This window comes from Equus caballus, chromosome 12 (assembly GCF_041296265.1).
Source record: "Equus caballus isolate H_3958 breed thoroughbred chromosome 12, TB-T2T, whole genome shotgun sequence".
NCBI classification, from domain to species: domain Eukaryota; kingdom Metazoa; phylum Chordata; class Mammalia; order Perissodactyla; family Equidae; genus Equus; species Equus caballus.
Window position 1 is genome coordinate 12,155,336 of NC_091695.1, and position 17,892 is coordinate 12,173,227.

At 42.7% G+C, this 17,892-nt stretch overlaps 1 protein-coding gene across 17 annotated transcripts in view; it reads right to left on the reverse strand.

The window, feature by feature from the left end:
* Positions 1-17,892, reverse strand: part of AGBL2 (AGBL carboxypeptidase 2) — a 44,454-nt gene that overhangs the window by 19,236 nt on the left and 7,326 nt on the right. For all 17 annotated transcript variants that reach the window (XM_014729458.3, XM_070229499.1, XM_070229497.1 and 14 more), the window contains 6 exons: positions 14,165-14,272; positions 7,776-7,929; positions 5,108-5,890; positions 3,438-3,594; positions 1,466-1,592; positions 477-577 (listed from right to left, as the gene is read on the reverse strand). In XM_014729458.3, the coding sequence (XP_014584944.2) occupies positions 477-577; positions 1,466-1,592; positions 3,438-3,594; positions 5,108-5,890; positions 7,776-7,929; positions 14,165-14,272 (1,430 nt within the window). The remainder of the gene's footprint in view (positions 1-476; positions 578-1,465; positions 1,593-3,437; positions 3,595-5,107; positions 5,891-7,775; positions 7,930-14,164; positions 14,273-17,892) is intronic.

Sequence of the window (17,892 nt, forward strand, 5' to 3'; positions counted from 1 at the left end):
TGTGATTTAGCATCAGGGCAACTTGAGAACATCGGCGCTTGAGGGGAAGATGTAAGAAGAGGAAAAAACTGAGGACACAGAAAAGAGGAGGTAATGAACGAGGCAAGACCTCAGGGAGGCCGTGGGGGGAGGTGGGCCAGTGCACAAAGGGCAGGATTAATTTTGGAGAAGAGGAAGGACGCCTGATTTTCTGAAACAGGAGAACGGGAAGTAAGATGACGCTGCCATGGGCAGGCCTAGCACTGAGGGGCTGTGCAGAAGGGAAGCCGGCACGATGGCCTCCATCTTCTTGGTGAATTACGAGGTCCTACCATTTGCTGGGAGTGCACAGCCTGGGGATTTTCTTTGACTATTAAAACTTCAGAAAAAAATTAAAAGGAAAAGAGAGATGACCCGTAATCTCACTGGGCTGAGTTCAGACCCAGGTGAAATTCATCATAGCAGCAGGCTCACAGTTCCCGAAAGCCCGTTTTTACCTTGGCTCGGTCAGGATCACAGAAGTCCAGAAGGGTGTCACAGACTTGATGACCTAGGGACTTCAGGTCCTCAGTGGTAAAGTGAGTGTCTCTTTTATTGCCTGGAATAAATCCATACACATTTCTTATTAAATTTTAATGAGCAAATGCAAATCTAATTTGTGACTGTCTCCTGAAAAACACTACCTCTGATTCTAGAATATTATGCTCCTGGACAGGGTCTCTCTCCTTCTAGTGTTAGTTTGGTTCAGAAGAATCTTTTTTGTTTTTCCTTTAATGTATGCTTTTTTTTTGGTGAGGAAGATTGGCCCTGAGCTAATATCTGTTGCCAATCTTCCTCTTTTTTTTCTTATTTTCTCTCCCCAAAGCCCCAGTACATAGTTGCATATCCTGGTTGTAAGTCGTTCTAGTTCTTCTATGTGAGATGCCGCCACAGCATGGCTTGATGAGTGGTTCTAGGCCCACGCGCAGGATCCAAACTGGTGAACCCAGGGCCACCGAAGCAGAACACGCAAACTTATCACTCGGCCCTGGGGCCAGCCCCCAGAAGAATCTTTGACAAGGAAGAGGTGTCCAGTCACGATGGCCACGGTGACTGAGCTCTTCCTTTGTGGTAGGCACCTGCCAGGTGCTTCACATGCGTTGTCTCACTAAGTTGTACCTACAGCGCAGGTACTACTATTATTACCACGTGAAGTAAAGTGATGTTCAAAGAGGTTGAGGAACATCCCCCAGGATCACACAGCTTTCACATGGAGTTCGAACTCAAACCCAGATCTGCCTCATTCCAGATCCTGAGCAACCACCACTCCACGCCAGCAGGCGTTACGTTTCTCACTCATGCTTTGGGTATTCCATTTCAGCGTAAGGCACAGACAAGAAAACCCTCCAGGCGAATGATCTCCCCAGCATTCAAAGGGATTTCAGCTCCCCAGTGCTTTGCCTGGCTTCCCCCGCCATGCTGGCCTCCCACATACAAGAGAGCTTACCCAGGGTGGAGCCGCCAAAGGTGGACTCCATGGTGTAGCTGTTCAGGATCCCCATCCGCCACATCACCACTCGGCCTGTTCCTTCTTTGCACCTTTGGACCTTAAAATTACAACTGTGAAAAGAGAACTGAGGGGAAAGCCAAATCCTCTGTTAGTCATCAAGTGACAAGTGTGATGTCTGAGATTCATTAATATCACACAAGGATGGTTCCCTTGGGGTCTATATATTATTTCCTATAGTATGTTCCATAGAATGCTAATTCTGAGGGATATAAACAGGTATTAAAAAGGAAAAAAGGAATTGTGTGGGCATGCAAGTCAGGGAGATGAAGGGTTAATAAAATTAAACAGGCCTCCTCTGCAGGACTTCTCAGAGCATTTAATATGCCACTGCGGACAGTGATCTTCCCAAGGGGAGGGAGCATATTCCGTTTTTCAAACTTACTTGCCCATGAACCCTTCCTTCTCTCCCCCACCCCCTCATTACCCTGGGGACATTCTGCAGGAAAACCTGTTTGGGAAGGCCGGCTTAACTTTGGCATTCAAGGCATTAGCCAACCTTTCTAAGACTCATTTTCTCCCTCTCCCCAACTTGAACCCTTGGATCTGGTTGGGTTTCTCCTCTATATCCTGTGTACGCCTCTCCCCTATAATCTCTGCCAGAATGCTCTCGCTCCCTTACCCTAATCTTCTCTGCTCAGGGTTCAATATCCTCCATTGTCTTTCATCACGACCGGAACCCTCTTTCCTCACTTGGGGTTTGTGACATACACTTGGCATCTACGCCACCTGAGCCCATCCTGCTGAAAATGCTTTACAGCTGGAGGGTAGCTCCCTACCTAGAGATTTCTAAACGGTGCTCTGCGGAATCCCGGGGTTGCTCCTGCCAAGGCCTGAAGGAGGAGGCAGCGGGGGCAGGGGCCAAGCCCTCTCCCCGCCTTCACTCAGCATAGCTCTGCTTCTGTCTCTGATACCAAGTTCTGGCTGGGATTTCATTTGAAGGAAGAGACCCCCCCCACACTTTTTTGCACTATCATTTAAATACTTCTCTAATTTCTTCTTTCTAATCACAGTTACATTTTGTGGATCTGTTCATGATGGTGAAAACCAGCTTGTAAACCAAGGCAGACACTCGGTATATGCCCAACTGTCACAGAGCAGTTACTCAGCTGACTCTCCAAGACTCTGCCGGTGTCCCAGCTGCCCTTTAACAGCTTACAGGTCTTCCTGACCTCATGTCACACAAGCCTTTCTGGGAGGCCCACACAACCTCAGCAGCTTCTTCAACCTTCAGTCTCTTCTTCCACTGCCAACCACAAGATTAAAGGTGATCGAAAACTCTGCCTACTAAGAGTCCGAACTTGTGCCAGGCAGAGCAGCCAGAGAAATTTTTCAAAATCATCTTTATTGACATATAATTTATATACCGTAAAATTCACCCATTTGAAGTACACAATTCACTGGTTTTATATTCACAGAATTGTGCAGCCATCACTGTAATCTAAGTTTAGAACATTTTCATCAGCCCGAAAAGAAACCCAGTACCCATTAGCAGTCACTCCCCAGTCCACGCTACCCACACTGGCCATAGGCAATCACTAAACGACTTTCCATCTCTATGGATTTGCTTTTTCTGAACATTTCATGTACTGGAATCATACAATATGTGGCCTTTTGTGTCTGGCTTCTTCCACTTAGCATAATGTTTTCAAGGTTCATCCATGTTGTAGAATTTCAGTACTTAATTCTTTTTATTGCCGAATAACATTCCATTGTGTGGATATACCATTTATTTACTCTCATCGGTCAACAGAGTAATTCACCTCTTTCTAAATTCTTAAAGTGCAGGTTGCTGGGATTTACCCAAGACAATGAAAAGAGGTACAAAGCGGCAAATCGAACACTACACACAGGAAGCAGTGAATTCCCTTCTCCCTTAGTCAACGGACAGAAAACGACCTTACGCGCTTACCTTATCTGGTGCATTTTTGCTTAACATTAAAGGAAAGACTCGCTCATGCAGCCAGTACTTGCGATCGTTGTTGTTACAGCCATACAGGAAGATGTTATTCTTTCGGCTGTGGCCATGGAAATCACAATACAAGAGAACCTCCCTTTCTTCAAGAAGTCTATTGAGGGAGGCAAAAAAAGGGCTCAGTGGACAGCCAAATGCATGCGAATAATCAAGGATCTTTTGGAGTCTCTTCCTGAAGTATGTCTGTTGATACCTTCTCTCCTAAGAAAAATTTAACCCCAATGGCCTTCAAAGGACTCTATCCCCATCCTTAGCCACTGCTGTAAATGTGTCACCAGTACTCTTTGCCCCTGCCAGTCAGACGGACTTGAAACGGAAAAGTCCTGATGTGGACGGGGTGGTGGGCAGACCTTGAGAAAGTTGACAAGGAAGTGGAGAAAATCTACTGAGAGAAAGCCCATCCCGATGCAGGGCCGCGGAAGCAGGGAGAGAGTGGAGGCTGTAACTGCAGAGAGAAAAAGACAGCACTAAAGAAAGCCTTGCTTCCTGACGTTCCAGGGCTGGTTCCTAGAAGGCTCAGCTCCTGTGTCCCCTGATCACCCAGGTCACCTGTTCAACCTTCCAGACATGTTCACTTTCTCCGTGATGATGATGGTGGGATGAAGAGGATGATGACAACAACAGCGCATGTTTACAATGTGCTGGCTACTACGCTAAATAGATTACATGGATGATCTCCTTTAATCCTTGCAGTAACCACCCACGCAGGGATTATTATCCCCATTCTGCAGATGAGAAGGCTAAAGGACAGAGAGGTTAGATCACTTCCTGGGTCACAGAACCAGCCAGTAGTAAAAGCAGGTCTCAAACCCAGGCCCATCTGATTCCCTAACATCTGCTCTTAGCCCTTTTGCCTACCAGCCCAACACCACCCCACCCTTTGACACACATATGGTTAGAAAGTGAGCATTCACTTGTTCTTACATGCTATACTTTCACTTACAAGGAAACGGGAGCTCCTTTAAGGTGGCTGCTGTTACATCACAGCCTTCAACTGCTTTTACACAGGCTTGGAAAATGCTAACTGACTTATTCTGCCTTTTTCATGAGAGGCGATGTAAGATAATTAGGAACTCAGACTTTGGAAGCAGAGGGCCTGTGTTCGAATGTCTTACTTACTAGGCTGTATGACCTTGGGCAAGTTACTTAACCTTTCTGGGCCTTAATTTCTTCATCATATACAAAATGCGGATACTGACTGATCATTGATAGGGTAAATGTGAGGACTAAACAGATCGCAGGTGTAAAGCACTGAGAATACTGCCTATCACCTCATCCATAAGCACGGACTAATCGCTGGGTGCTATTATTATTGTTATACCAGCCTCATCACGAAGACCTCAGAACCCGCAGACTTCCGACCTTTTCCATTCAATCATTTCACCCGTTAGTGAAATGTCTCTAGCTAAAATGTTGCATGTTCAGTTTCAACCCAAAGATAAGTCATGATTTGAAAGTCTGAAAATGAACAAACCCATGTGACTGCAAAGAGAACGGTAAAGACTGTCCCCAAAGCCATACCCAATTCTTACAACAGAAGAGTCCTCGTCCCCGGTAAGGTAGTGCTCACGGCATCCAGAGAAAGATCAGCAGATAAAGGGCCTCACCTCTTGATCATGTTCCTGGTGTACCAGATGCAAGGGAAAGAGTCCTTAAGAATGGTTTTATAATGCCTGTTCAAGTCCCTTCCAGCCAGCGAACACCGAGAGTTCCCCACAATGACTCCGTCTGGATTTAACATGGGAACCACTTTGAAGACAAAGATATTTCTGAGGAGCTGGGCATCTGGGGAGTCGCTAAGGATGAAGTCCAAAAAGCCTTTCATGATCCAGGAGCCATTACTTTCCCCGGGGTGGACTCTGGCGCTCAAGACCACGGCTTTCTTCGCAGCTGCCTCTTGAGGCGTCCGGGACGGGTTGGTGATGGTGAGCAGGTAGACGACGTTTCCCGCTAGGCTCCGGCACAAAGTTCGGAGTTTGCAGAACTGAGCTTGCACAGGGTTGTTGGCCACGGACAGGAGGTAGCACTGCAAATCGGTGTACGTATACGGGTAGAAGTGTGCAAAGAAGCAAGTGTCCTGGTCATGTGGAAACTGAATGGTCCACGTGAGACAATAGAAGGGCTGCTGCCCGTCACCCGTGCTGCTCTTGCAGTACTTGATCTCACTTCCTTCTCGCCTCCAGCCAATGTTGTGGGTGTCGGCATCCAGTTGGGAGTACATGAGTGGCTTCATCCCCAAAGTATAAAGGCTCTTGGGTTTTAGCAAGTTGACGATGGTGAAGCGATACGTGGCATCTTTTCTGGTGTTCTGAACTCGAAAATAAAACCACTGAGTGTATTTGTTCGTATAGAGGTCGGTTCGCAAGGTGAGTTCATACTCATAGGTGTCCCTGTATCGGAGAAAATAGAAGAATATCTTTGTAACCCCACACTCCCCTCAGAAAACAAATCTGGGAAAATATTGTTTTCCCCCGGTAAAAACAGATCTTATTACAACAGAGAAGCCTGCTATGTCAAACATGTATTTTCTAATTTACCTAGTTCTCCTGAAATATTAGGCTAACAGCAACTTGGGGAAAGAAGGGTTATTTGGGGTGGGACGGGAAGAGTCTCAAAACTCACACTGCCACGCAGGATGTTCGGGAGCTCTGTGGGCTTCGTGGTACCTTTCTAGCGCACCCAGTAACAGTTTCTAGCCACTCCCATACCCTTCTCTGAAACACAGTGAACACAGCCCTCTGCTGGCGGCCAGCTACATCCTGGACGTCACCAGCGTGGAGGAGACCCTTAAGCCTCTTGTGCTATTTTATCTTTGATCATCAATTATTTGAAGATGACGGGGCATCTCTGGAATGCATTCACCTTGTTGAAAAGAAGCAGGACTAACTTGCAGAAGAGGAAATACAAATGCCAAAGCATGAAAAGATATTCATCTGCATGCACAATTAAAGAGATGCAAATTAAAAGAGAGTGTCATTTTCCCCTCCATCTCATCAACATTCCAATGCTGGGAAACAGGCACTCTCGTACACTGTTGATGGGAACTGAAGTCATGCTGGAGGGCAATTTGGCAAAGCCTAGCAATACTTAGTGTTCAAACCCCTTGACTCAACAATTTTATTCTAGAATTTATCCCATAAAACCAGAAATACTGGGGCTGGCCCCATGGCCTAGTGGTTAAGTTCACGCCCTTTGCCTTGGCGGCCCAGGGTTTTGCCGGTTTGGATCCTGGGCATGGACCTAGCACCACTCATCAAGCCACGCTGAGGTGGCGTCCCACACGTCACAACTAGAAGGACCTGCAACTAGAATATACAACTATGTACCGGGGGGAGGGGGGTGCTCTGGGGAGAAGAAGGAAAAAGAAAAAGACTGGCAACAGATGTTAGCTCAGGTGCCAATCTTAAAAAGAAAAAGAAACTAAAAAACCCCCCACAAATATTTAAAAATATTAAGGCACAAGGGTGTTAATTCTGTTAAACAAAAAACTGTAAACATCTTAGTTTCCCATCGATTGGAGACAGGATAAAGTACGGAATATCCATACAATAGAATAATATGAACTATTAGAAATAAGGAGATATATCTGTGGTACTGCCATAGAAAAACATCTAAAATTTATTAAGTGGAAAAAGCAATTTGCAAACAGTATGTATACCATTACCCTTTTTTTTTTAAAGCAAGATTAGCCCTGAGCTAACATTTGCTGTTAATCCTCTTTTTGCTGAGGAAGACTGGCCCTGAGCTAACATCCATGCCCATCTTCCTCTACTTTGTATGTGGGACACCTGCCACAGCATGGCTTGACAGTGGTGCATAGGTCTGTGCCCGGGATCCGAACCAGCGAACCCTGGGCCGCTGAAGTGGAGCACACGAACTTAACCACTATGCCACCAGGCTGGCCCCCCATTATCCTATTTTTAAAAATACATAATTTGGGTATATTACACATACACAGAGACAGAAAAAAAAATTAATGCATATACATCAAACTCTTAACAGTTGCTGCATCTGGAAGGTATGATTATAGGACAACTTTTTATGTTACATATTTTTATTAATACAAATTTTAAATGAGCAGTAATTTCTTTCATAAGCAGAAAAAACAATTTAGATAAATTTTATTCTGGGGAAAAATATGAGTCACAAATATTGCTCCTCGTAACCATTTCCCATCACCTCTCTTTTTCAAAAACACTCCTGACTCCCGATCCCTGAAGACACTTCTCAGGCTCTTCAGTCATCATCCCTGTGGGAAATTCGTCTGTTACTCACACTCTGACAGCTTTTTGCAGATTCCCACTCTCAAATCGTGATTCAAACAGCAGAGCATTATCTTCTGGTCCTTGCAGCGTGACAGCAAGGTCCTTGATAATTCCTCGTTTGCCTCCCACTCTGGAACTGGTGAAATAGGAGCCTTCGGTGGGCACTGCAGAGGAGACAGACATATTTAGGTCAGGTTCCACTCAGAAGCCATTCACCACCAAGTACTATCATCACTCAGCCCCTCTATGTGTTCAGCACTATTCTACGTTAACAACAATGAATACTCAAAATTGCAATTGTCCTTGCTGAGAACTTTAATTTGAAACAATGTATTTCTTTGAAGTGGTTTAGAGCCCTTCCTTTTCCTGCATAGCTACTCCTGGCATCTGAGATACAGCTCGTACCCACTGAAACCCTAATGTGAAAGGATGTTGGCAAAAAATGATATTCTAAATAGAGGATCTGAAAACATTTCTACTCTTATTCTATTAAAAAAGTACAAATAACATCTATTTATTAATTTAAAAAAGATAAAGGGGAAAACAAAAAAGAAAATCAACTCCCTATCATTTTTTGGTATATCCTTCCAGATTTAAATGTAACAAAAATAAAAGTTTGAGGAGCTGGCCCTGTGGCCGCATGGTTAAGTTCACAGACTCCACTTCGGTGGCCCAGGGTTTTGCCAGTTCAAATCCTGAGCAAGCTCATCAGGCCACGCTGAGGCGGCGTCCCACATGCCACAACTAGAAGGACCCACAACTACGTACCGGGGGGCTTTGGGAGAAAAAGGAAAATAAAATCTTAAAAAAAAAAAAAAAAAGTTTGAGAAGAATTGGCTTGGGTGAATCTGCCTAAGAGGGAAACCAAAATATCACAGTCATTAGTGAAAAGAAAAGGTTATGACTGAAATTTTATCTTTAATATGAAACTAAAACAAAAAACTATGAAATTTATTTTATCTTTTTAAACAAAATTTAGATTCTAATCACAATCTCTTTCTAGTTCTTGGAATAATAAAGAATCACTTGTTGATTTTTTTGGTGGGGTTGCAATTTTTCAGACAAATTCACTGAGAGTGACATGTGACATCTTTGATTTTTGCAGTTACTTTTGCAAAACTATTTTGGGGCTTCATAGTTTTCCCAAGGACTTCTCTTTGTACCACAATATTCTTATCATTATGCCCAGAAGAACCTATTTTGTCATCTTTTGTTGATCTTCTCTTTAACTGTTAACTGATAAAAAATTTCTAGATTTTCATTTGTCAATGGCTTTGCAAGTAATTTAAGCAATTCTTTAACATTTATCAACTTCATAAAATCCCACATCTCTTTTTATTTTTAATTTTTTTTTTAGAAAATGGTGGGTTTTTTTTTTTTTTTTTTTGCTGAGGAAGATTCACCCTGAGCTAACATATGTGCCGACCTTCCTCTATTTTGTATGTGGGTTGTCACCACAGCATGGCTACAACAAGTGGTCTAGGTCCACTCCCAAGAACCAGACCCAAGCCGCCAAAGCAGAGCATGATGAACTTAACCACCAGGCCATAGGGCCAGCCCCCAAATCCTGCATCTCTTGTAGGGATCACCATTTCACTTTGTAATTAATTTTTACTTTATTGACATTATATTGTCAGATCTTAACAATATCTACCAATCAGCAAATGACTGGTATGAACAGAGATGCTGACCATGGGACAGGACACATGCTAGCATTAAACAAACAGTAACGTTTGTGCAGCACCTGAGTACAAAAGTAGTCAGTTCATTAGTAAACATATTCCCATTATGATGACTTTGGCTTCTATGTGTAACCTTGTCACTATGGAGACTTAGAGAATAAACATTTGGATAACAAATGAGAGCAAAGGAGAAAGCATGCATGCAGAAAAGTGAAAGAAGAAAAGCACACAAGAAGAAGGAGCAGAAGCAGCCCCAAGAGGATGTGTAATCCAGTTAAAACCCAGGGCCCCGGGGCCAGCCCAGTGGTGCAGCGGTTAAGTTCACACATTCCACTTCTGCAGCCTGGGGTTCGCCAGTTCAGATGCCAGGTGCAGACATGGCACCACTCATCAAGCCACACTGTGGTAGGTGTACCACATATAAAGTAGAGGAAGATGGGCATGGCTGTTAGCTCACGGCCAGTCTTCCTCAGCAAAACGAGGAGGATTGGCAACAGATGTTAGCTCAGGGCTAATCTTCCTCAAAAAAAAAAAGAAAAAAAAAAGCCAGGGCCCCAAAATGGTTCCCTCTCTTTATGGCCCCACAATCGAAGTACAAACCACCAATCAGATGTCATTAATATAGGAATTTCAGTATTTTGAGTCTCTCAGGTAATAAAGACAATCGAATTCATAGCCCACAGTAACATTTGTCAAAAAAAAAAAAAAACAAAACCTCTCTCCTTTTCCCCCCAATAGTCTCATAGTAAGTAGTTGCTCTGAGGCCCTTAAGCTGACAAATTTCCAAATTCTCCCTGGAGCCCCATCTTCTCAGTTTTCCATGTCATCATTCCTCCAATGGGGTTGGCCCAACTCTTCCTGATGTAGCCAAAGGACATGAAGATTGGGTGCATCTGCCACAATTGCATCTTAACAGGACAATTAGGGCAACTCACAAAAGGTGCCTTAGGAGAACCAGCTCTCAGCCCCAGGGTTTCCTTCTATGCAGAAATATCTCTGAAAAGAACAGATGTAGCAATGTGGATTCATGGTCATCTGGTTTTTTGCAAATGACTACCGCCAGGTTAGTAAGAGGTGAAATGGGTTTCCGATCCCAAGGATTTCTTGAGGTTTCAGGAGCAATACATTCTCTATTATTTATCCAAGTCTACCCATTATGATCTCTTTGTTTAATGTCTCCCAAATTCCTCCTCAGACATTCCATAAGACGGAGCTAAGTACATGGTGAGCTGCTTCACAGTATCCACTTCACAGCATATAACTTTTTCCACCATAATGTTATTAACGTGAAGAGAGCTCAGAATCAAGGCAACTGGGAGTGGAGCAAGTGCAATAACATGTCAGCTGGGCCCTCTGCTGTAACTGGCTCATTTTATTCTTCTGGTTGTAGAATTGACATACACTGCAGTCCATCCCTCCTATTTCTAGTTGTTTCTCCAAAAGCTTCCCCTCATTCACTGACTCAACACCTTCTATTTCTACCAGCTAAACTTGCTACACATTCCTCCCACACCAAAATAGATTCCCCGATAATTACTTTCTAGCAGTGATTGATTTTCAAATTGTGAGAATATTTTTCTTGCTTTCTATTTCTTGAAAACAGCATTTCCCAACTGCAGAGAACTCTTTTTAAAAAGTTCCAAGTAGCTCTGGTACCTGTGCGTGCAATGAATCTCAGATGGTTTTTGAGGATGACAAAGGTTGCCCCTGTTGGCAGCATCTCTGCCTCCCCATGTCTCTCCCTATTACTAATTTGGCATCCTGACATTAATAATTCAAAATTTACTTCCCTTTTTTTGGGAAGGTTCATATACATTTCCTGGCTCATTGCTCTTTAACATTACCTTTCCTTTCTGTCTCAAATGTTAGTTTTACCACCTGCTCCACATCCTCCCCAGCACTTGTTATTGTTTATATTTTTATAAGAGCTATTTTAGTGGGTGTAAAGTTGATCTACCCTTTCCATAAATACCCTTTATCAAGTTGAGGACATTCTCTTCTTTTTATTTTTTTAAAGATTGGCCCTGAGCTAACATCTGTTGCCAATCTTTTTTGTTTTTTCTTCTTCTCCCCAAAGCCCCCTAGTACATAGCGGTATATTCTAGTCGTAGGTCCTTCTAGTTCTGTTATGTGGGACGCCACCTCAGCATGGCTTGATGAGCAGTGCTAGGTCCACGACCAGGATCCAAAGCAGTGTGAACTTAACCACTTGGCCATGGGGCCGGCCCCAGGACATTCTCTCCTATTCCTAGTTTTCTGACTGCTCTCATGAAAGGCTGGACTTTGTCAAATGCTTTTTCTACATCAAGATGACTGGATGATCGTGTGTTTTTCCCCTTTGTTTCATTAATGTGGTGTGTTGCACCGATTTTCTTATGTTGAATGGCCCTTGCACTCTTGGGACAAATCCCTCTTGGTCATGGTGAATAATCCTTTCAATATCGTGTTGGATTTGGTTTGCTGGTATTTTGTTGAGGATTTCTGCATTCAGATTCATGAGGAATATTGACCTATAGTTTTCTTGTGATGTCTTTGTCTGGCTTTGGTGTCAGGGTACACTGCTTCATGAAGCATTGGGAAAGGTTTCCTCCTCCTCTGTTTTCAGAGTTTATGAAGACTTAGTGCTATTTCATGTTTAAATGTTTGACAGAACTCAAACAAACCCTGTCAAACCATCTGGGCCAGGAATTTCTTTGCAGGAAGATTTTAAATTGTTAATTCAATTTCTTTGTTATAATCTATTCAGTCTTTTTACTTCTTCCCAAGTCAGTTCTGGTAATTTGTGTCTTTCTAGCAATTGTTTCTGTTGATCTATGCTGTCTAATTTGTCAGCATAAAGTTGTCAATAGCACTACTTTATAATTCTTTCGATTTCTGTAGAGATGTTGATGTCCCCTTTCATTCCTGATTTTGATAATTTGTGTCTCCTCTCCCTTTTTCTTGGCTGGTCTAGCTAAAGTTTTGTTAGTTATGTTGATGTTTCCAAACAACCAACTTTTGGTTTGATTTTTTCTATTATTTTTCTGATTTCTATTTCACTTATTTTCATTCTTTTCATTATTATTTCCTTACTTCTGCTTCCATTGGATTTAGTTTGCTTTTACTTTTCTAATTTATTAAAGTAGAAGTTTAGGTAATTTATTTGAGACCCTTCTTCCTTCCAAAGGCCTTTAAAGCCATAAATTTACCTTGCCATGCTTTAGCTGCATCCCTAAATTTTGATATTTCTTTTCACTCAATTCAAAATATTTTTGAACTCTCCTTTGATTTTTTTTTTAAAGATTTTATTTTTTTCCTTTTTCTCCCCAAAGCCCCCCGATACAGTTGTATATTCTTCCTTGTGGGTCCTTCTAGTTGTGGCATGTGGGACACTGCCTCAGTGTGGTTTGATGAGCAGTGCCATGTCTGCACCCAGGATTCGAACCAACAAAGCACTGGGCCACCTGCAGTGGAGCACACAAACCCAAACACTTGGCCAGGGGGCCAGCCCCTCCTTTGATTTCTTTAACTCATAGGTTGCTTAGAAATGTGTTGTTCAATTTCCAAATATTTGCAGATTTCCCAGATTTCATTCTGTTGTTGATTTCTAATTTAATTTTGTGGTGGTCAGAGAATACATTTTGTATGATTTCAATCCTTTTTTTTTTTAAGATTGGCACCTGAGCTAACAACTGTTGCCAATCTTTTTATTTTTTAATTTTTTTTTTTATTGCTTTTTCTCCCCAAGTTCCCCCAGTACATAGTTATATATATATGATTTTAGTTGTGGGTCCTTCTAGTTGTGGCATGTGGGATGCCACCTCAGCATGGCCTGATGAGTGGTGCCATGTCCACGCCCAGGATCCAAACTGGCGAAACCCTGGGCTGCCGAAGCAGAGTGAGCGAACTTAACCACTCAGCCACGGGACTGGCCCTGATTTCAATCCATTTATTTTTATTTTTGTGAGGAAGACTGGTCCTGAGCTAACATCTGTTGCCGATCTTCCTCTTTTTGCTTGAGGAAGATGGTCGCTGAGCTAACATCTGTACCAATCTTCCTCCACTTTATGTGGGATGCTGCCACAGCGTGGCTTGATGAGTGGTGCTAGGTCCGTGCCCGGGATCTGAACCTGCAAACCCTGGGCTGCCGAAGGGAAGCACATGAACTTAACCACTACGCCACCAGGCTGGCCCCCTCAATCCTTTTAAATATATTAAGACTTGCTTTACAACCTAGCATACGGAGAATCCTGCGGAATCTACCATGGGCCCCTGAAAAGAATGTGTATTTTGTTGTTTTTGGGTACAGTGTTCTGCACATGTTTACAAAAGACACGGCTTCCACCTCTAGGACTGCAACGTAACGCAGGAAACCACACAGTACATATGTCATATGCACATGCCACAGGGGAGTCACTAAAGTACACACAGGAGGTGGAGAAAAGAAGAGCAAGCTCCCCAAAGACCCAACATCTGATTGTCAGGAAGGCGAATAACAAGGGAGATGCTATCAGATGGGCTTAAAACTATTACGGAAAAGGGACTGTCATTTTAAAAACAACTGAAATTTTAAAGCTGACAGGTCATGAGCATCAGGTCTCCCATTCAGGTTGGTCTGAAAAAGATAGTTTATTTATCACTAAACTATGGATTTTTTAAAATCACATTTATTACAGGAAACATGTTTATTATAACTTTGTAATGATTAATTACTCACTGTTGAGGGTAATGACAATACCTGAATCTAATTGATAGACAACTGTGCCTTCTTCCTCTCCTACAATTTCTGGTACCTTTTCATTTCCTGTAGGTTGATAGAAATATTCCGGTTGAGGTGGGATCCACTCTGAAAGAAGACATTACAAAAGTACAAAATAAGAAATAATATAAACGCACTTCACCAGAATTGATTTAAAATTACAATAATAATTATTCAAATGGCTAGTTGGTTGAACAAATCAAATTCCCACCCAAAGTTTCCAGTTTGTGTATAAATTAATTACATCTTGCTTTTTTCCATAAAGACTATGAGGAGACTTTTAACAAAAAGCATATACAACGGAAGTACAAATTTTAAAGAGAAGACTTAAAAATAAGCCAGAAATGTGAATATAGTTGCTGTAACAACTCTTTTTTTTTTTTTTTAAAGATTTTTTATTTTTTTCTCCCCAAAGCCCCCCGGTACATGGTTGTATATTCTTAGTTGTGGGTCCTTCTAGTTGTGGCATATGGGATGCTGCCTCAGCACGGCTTGATGAGCGGTGCCATGTCCGCGCCCAGGATTCAAACTGATGAAACCCTGGGCTGCTGCAGCGGAGTGCACGGACTTAACCACTCGGCCACGGGGCTGGCCCCTGTAACAACTCTTTAAAATTTGACTCTGAGCTTCCTTTTAAAGTCAGGAAAACATGATCAGCTACATACTGTTCACTACTATAGAAAACCAAGTAGGTCAATTGTTTCAGAGGAAACAAACCTTTTCCGTTAACACTCAATCCTAAAAGATTTCTCACATGGGACTTGGGCAATTTCTCCATATCATTTTAAGTACAGGTGCCACTGATGAAAGCCGAGGGCACATAAAGACACAACACAGCAAAAGACAATGCTCATTTCTTTTCCTTCCTTTAAGGTAATGGGGAGTGACGAGGCTTTGATAATTCAGTTTAAACAATAAGCTGCTCGTTATTAAATTTCTTTGAAAGTTTTAAAAAATTGCTTTTTTGAAGCTCTAGTGGTTTAGTGGATTACCACTGCAGTAACTTGGATATTAACTTCATTTCCCACTTTTTCTGTCCCCTCTTAGAACGGAGTCTGAAATCCTCACAGGAATTCTCTTAGTCTACTTTATACAGGGAATAGCCAAATCCTACTGTTTGGCCAGATCAACTTGGACTTTGATCTACAATTTGTACAGTGTAGGGACAGATGACCTCAGGACTTCTCAGCTACTGTGTCAACTCAAAATGCCTCCCCCCACACACATTTCCAAACACCCTTAGAGCAAGTCTGTGCCCAGTTAAGAACGCTGAACCTGTCCTTACATCTTCAGCTGCATCTCTTGTCTCTGAAGCCCAATGCTCTATGGCTGCCCACACACGTCACGCTCTGTTTCTGTTCCCTCTAACTGGAATACTTTTCTTTGACAACCCTCAATTGGATCACTTCTAACTCATCCTCTAGATCTCAGCTCACATGTCAACTCCTCTTGGAAACCCCCAGGTAGGCAGGGCTAAGTTTCCCAGAGAGAGCAAGCTCTATGCAATTGCCTGGTTATATCTTTAACTTCCCCGCTAGTCTGCGAGTTCTGGGTGTCTCCATCTTATTCATCACTAAAACATCTCTAAACATCTCTAAAACAAAGCACTGTACTTAGCATACAGCAGATGCTTAATAAATATTTATTGAATAACTATTATAAGAGGGAAGTGAGAAGATAAGAAACATCCAGTTGTTTATCCAGCAATCTAAAGCAGAGACACATGTTTGGCAGACATAGGTGTTCCATCAATTAGAAAAGTCCCCACTTGGAGAAAAAGGAAAAACAAAATCTTTAAAAAAAAAAGAAAAGTCCCCACTTTTCAACGCAACCCACTTCTGAAAATGCTTCATAAAATGAACGCTAAAGATTATACTTGCAGCAATAACTTAAGGATATGACCAGGAATGTCATAAAAAAAGTCTACTATTTCTATAGAAAACTCCAATAAACTCAAAATATAATTGAAAAGAGTAAAAACTATGTTCTGATATATATGGTGTTCATCAATTATACCAAGGCTGGTAAAAACTTTTATAAAACTCAACCAAGCATATCAATACTGAGACAGGAATAATCTAGAAGACAGACTTAAGTATTAATACATTTTGGCCTCTGGAAAGGTATCCTGGAGAGACGTCAGCATCACGGCAGAGTGAGCTGTCTCTCAGTCTCGCCCATTTAAGTTACAACTAACTGGACATTCATTAACCAGCAGAGGACCCCTGCACAGCACAAGAGGACTTCTGAGAGATCCACAGGGCTATACATCTGAAGGTAGGTGGACTGGATCCCCGGGAGGCAGTGGAACCAAGTGAGCACAGCCCTCCCCGACCCTGGCAGCACTGAGCCAGTTGGTGGATCCTCACACAGCAGCCGCGTGGGACTGGAAGAAATGGGGACAGCCTGGCCTGTGTGAATGCTTTGGGAATTGCAGCCCGGGCCACAGGAGTGCCCAGCGTGCTGTGGGGACCCTGCCCATGGGCACATTCTACACAAGAGGCAGTGACTCAAACACTGCATGGGCACCCCTCCCCACTAGTGCAGTGCAGGCGAGAAAGCACCCTGCCCACTCAGAAGGCACCCCTGCCCGCAGAGCACAGCAGCCTGTGGGATCCTCCAAGTGGTGGCTCAGCCCCTGTGTGTGGCTCCTCCCACCTAGCATGCAGCAGCTCAGCTGAGTCCCTGCCAAGCACAGAGGCCCTGCCCATGTGAGCACTGCCTGCAGAGTGGCTGTGGCCAGCTGGAGCAAACACAGAGTAGCCCTACCTGCAACTTCCACCAGAAGGGGTGGGACCAGAAAACACAGCTCCTGCCCACTCCCAGCAGTGGCAGGTGGAATCGGTGACCCGATATTATCATAAATGCGTCGGCAAAGGATCACTTCATCCAACATCATGAATAACTACATTAGTACTCCAGAGCAGAACAAAATGACAAGTCTCCAGAAACCAATCCTGAACTCACAGAAATTTACAATCTAAATGACAAAGAATTCAAAATAGCTATCACTTAACAAGCTACAAGAAAACTCAGAAAGACAGTTCAATGATCTCAGGAATAAAATTAATGAGCAGAAGGAATACTTCACCAAAGAGACGGAAACTGTAAACAAAAAAACAAAACCGAAAACCAAACAGAAATTCTGGAGATGAAGAACACAATTAATGAGATAAAGAATAATCTAGAATCCATAAAAAAAAAGAGAGAGCTTATTATGGAGGACAGAATTAGTGATTTACAGGATAGAAATATTGAAATGCTTCAAGTGGAAGAGGAGAGAGAACTAAGATTTAAAAAAAAATGAAGAAATTCTTTGAGAAAGATCTGACTCAATTAGGAAATGCAACATAAGGATTATAGATATTCCAGAGGGAGAAGCGAGGGAGAAAGGAGCAGAGAGATTGTTCAAAGAAATACTAGCTGAGAACTTCCCAAACCTGGGGAAGAACTGGACTTAGAAGTACATGAAGCCAATAAACTCCTCATTACTTCAATGCAAAAAGACTTTCTCCAAGGCATATACTACTAAGGCTGGCGAAAGTCAATCACAAAGCAAAAATACTAAGGGCAGCAAGGCAGAAGAAAATAACCTACAAAGGAACCCTATCAGGCTTTCAGTAGATTTCTCAGCAGAAACCTTACAGGCTAGGAGAGAGTGGAATGATATATTCAAAATACTCAAAGACAAAAACTTTCAGCCAAGA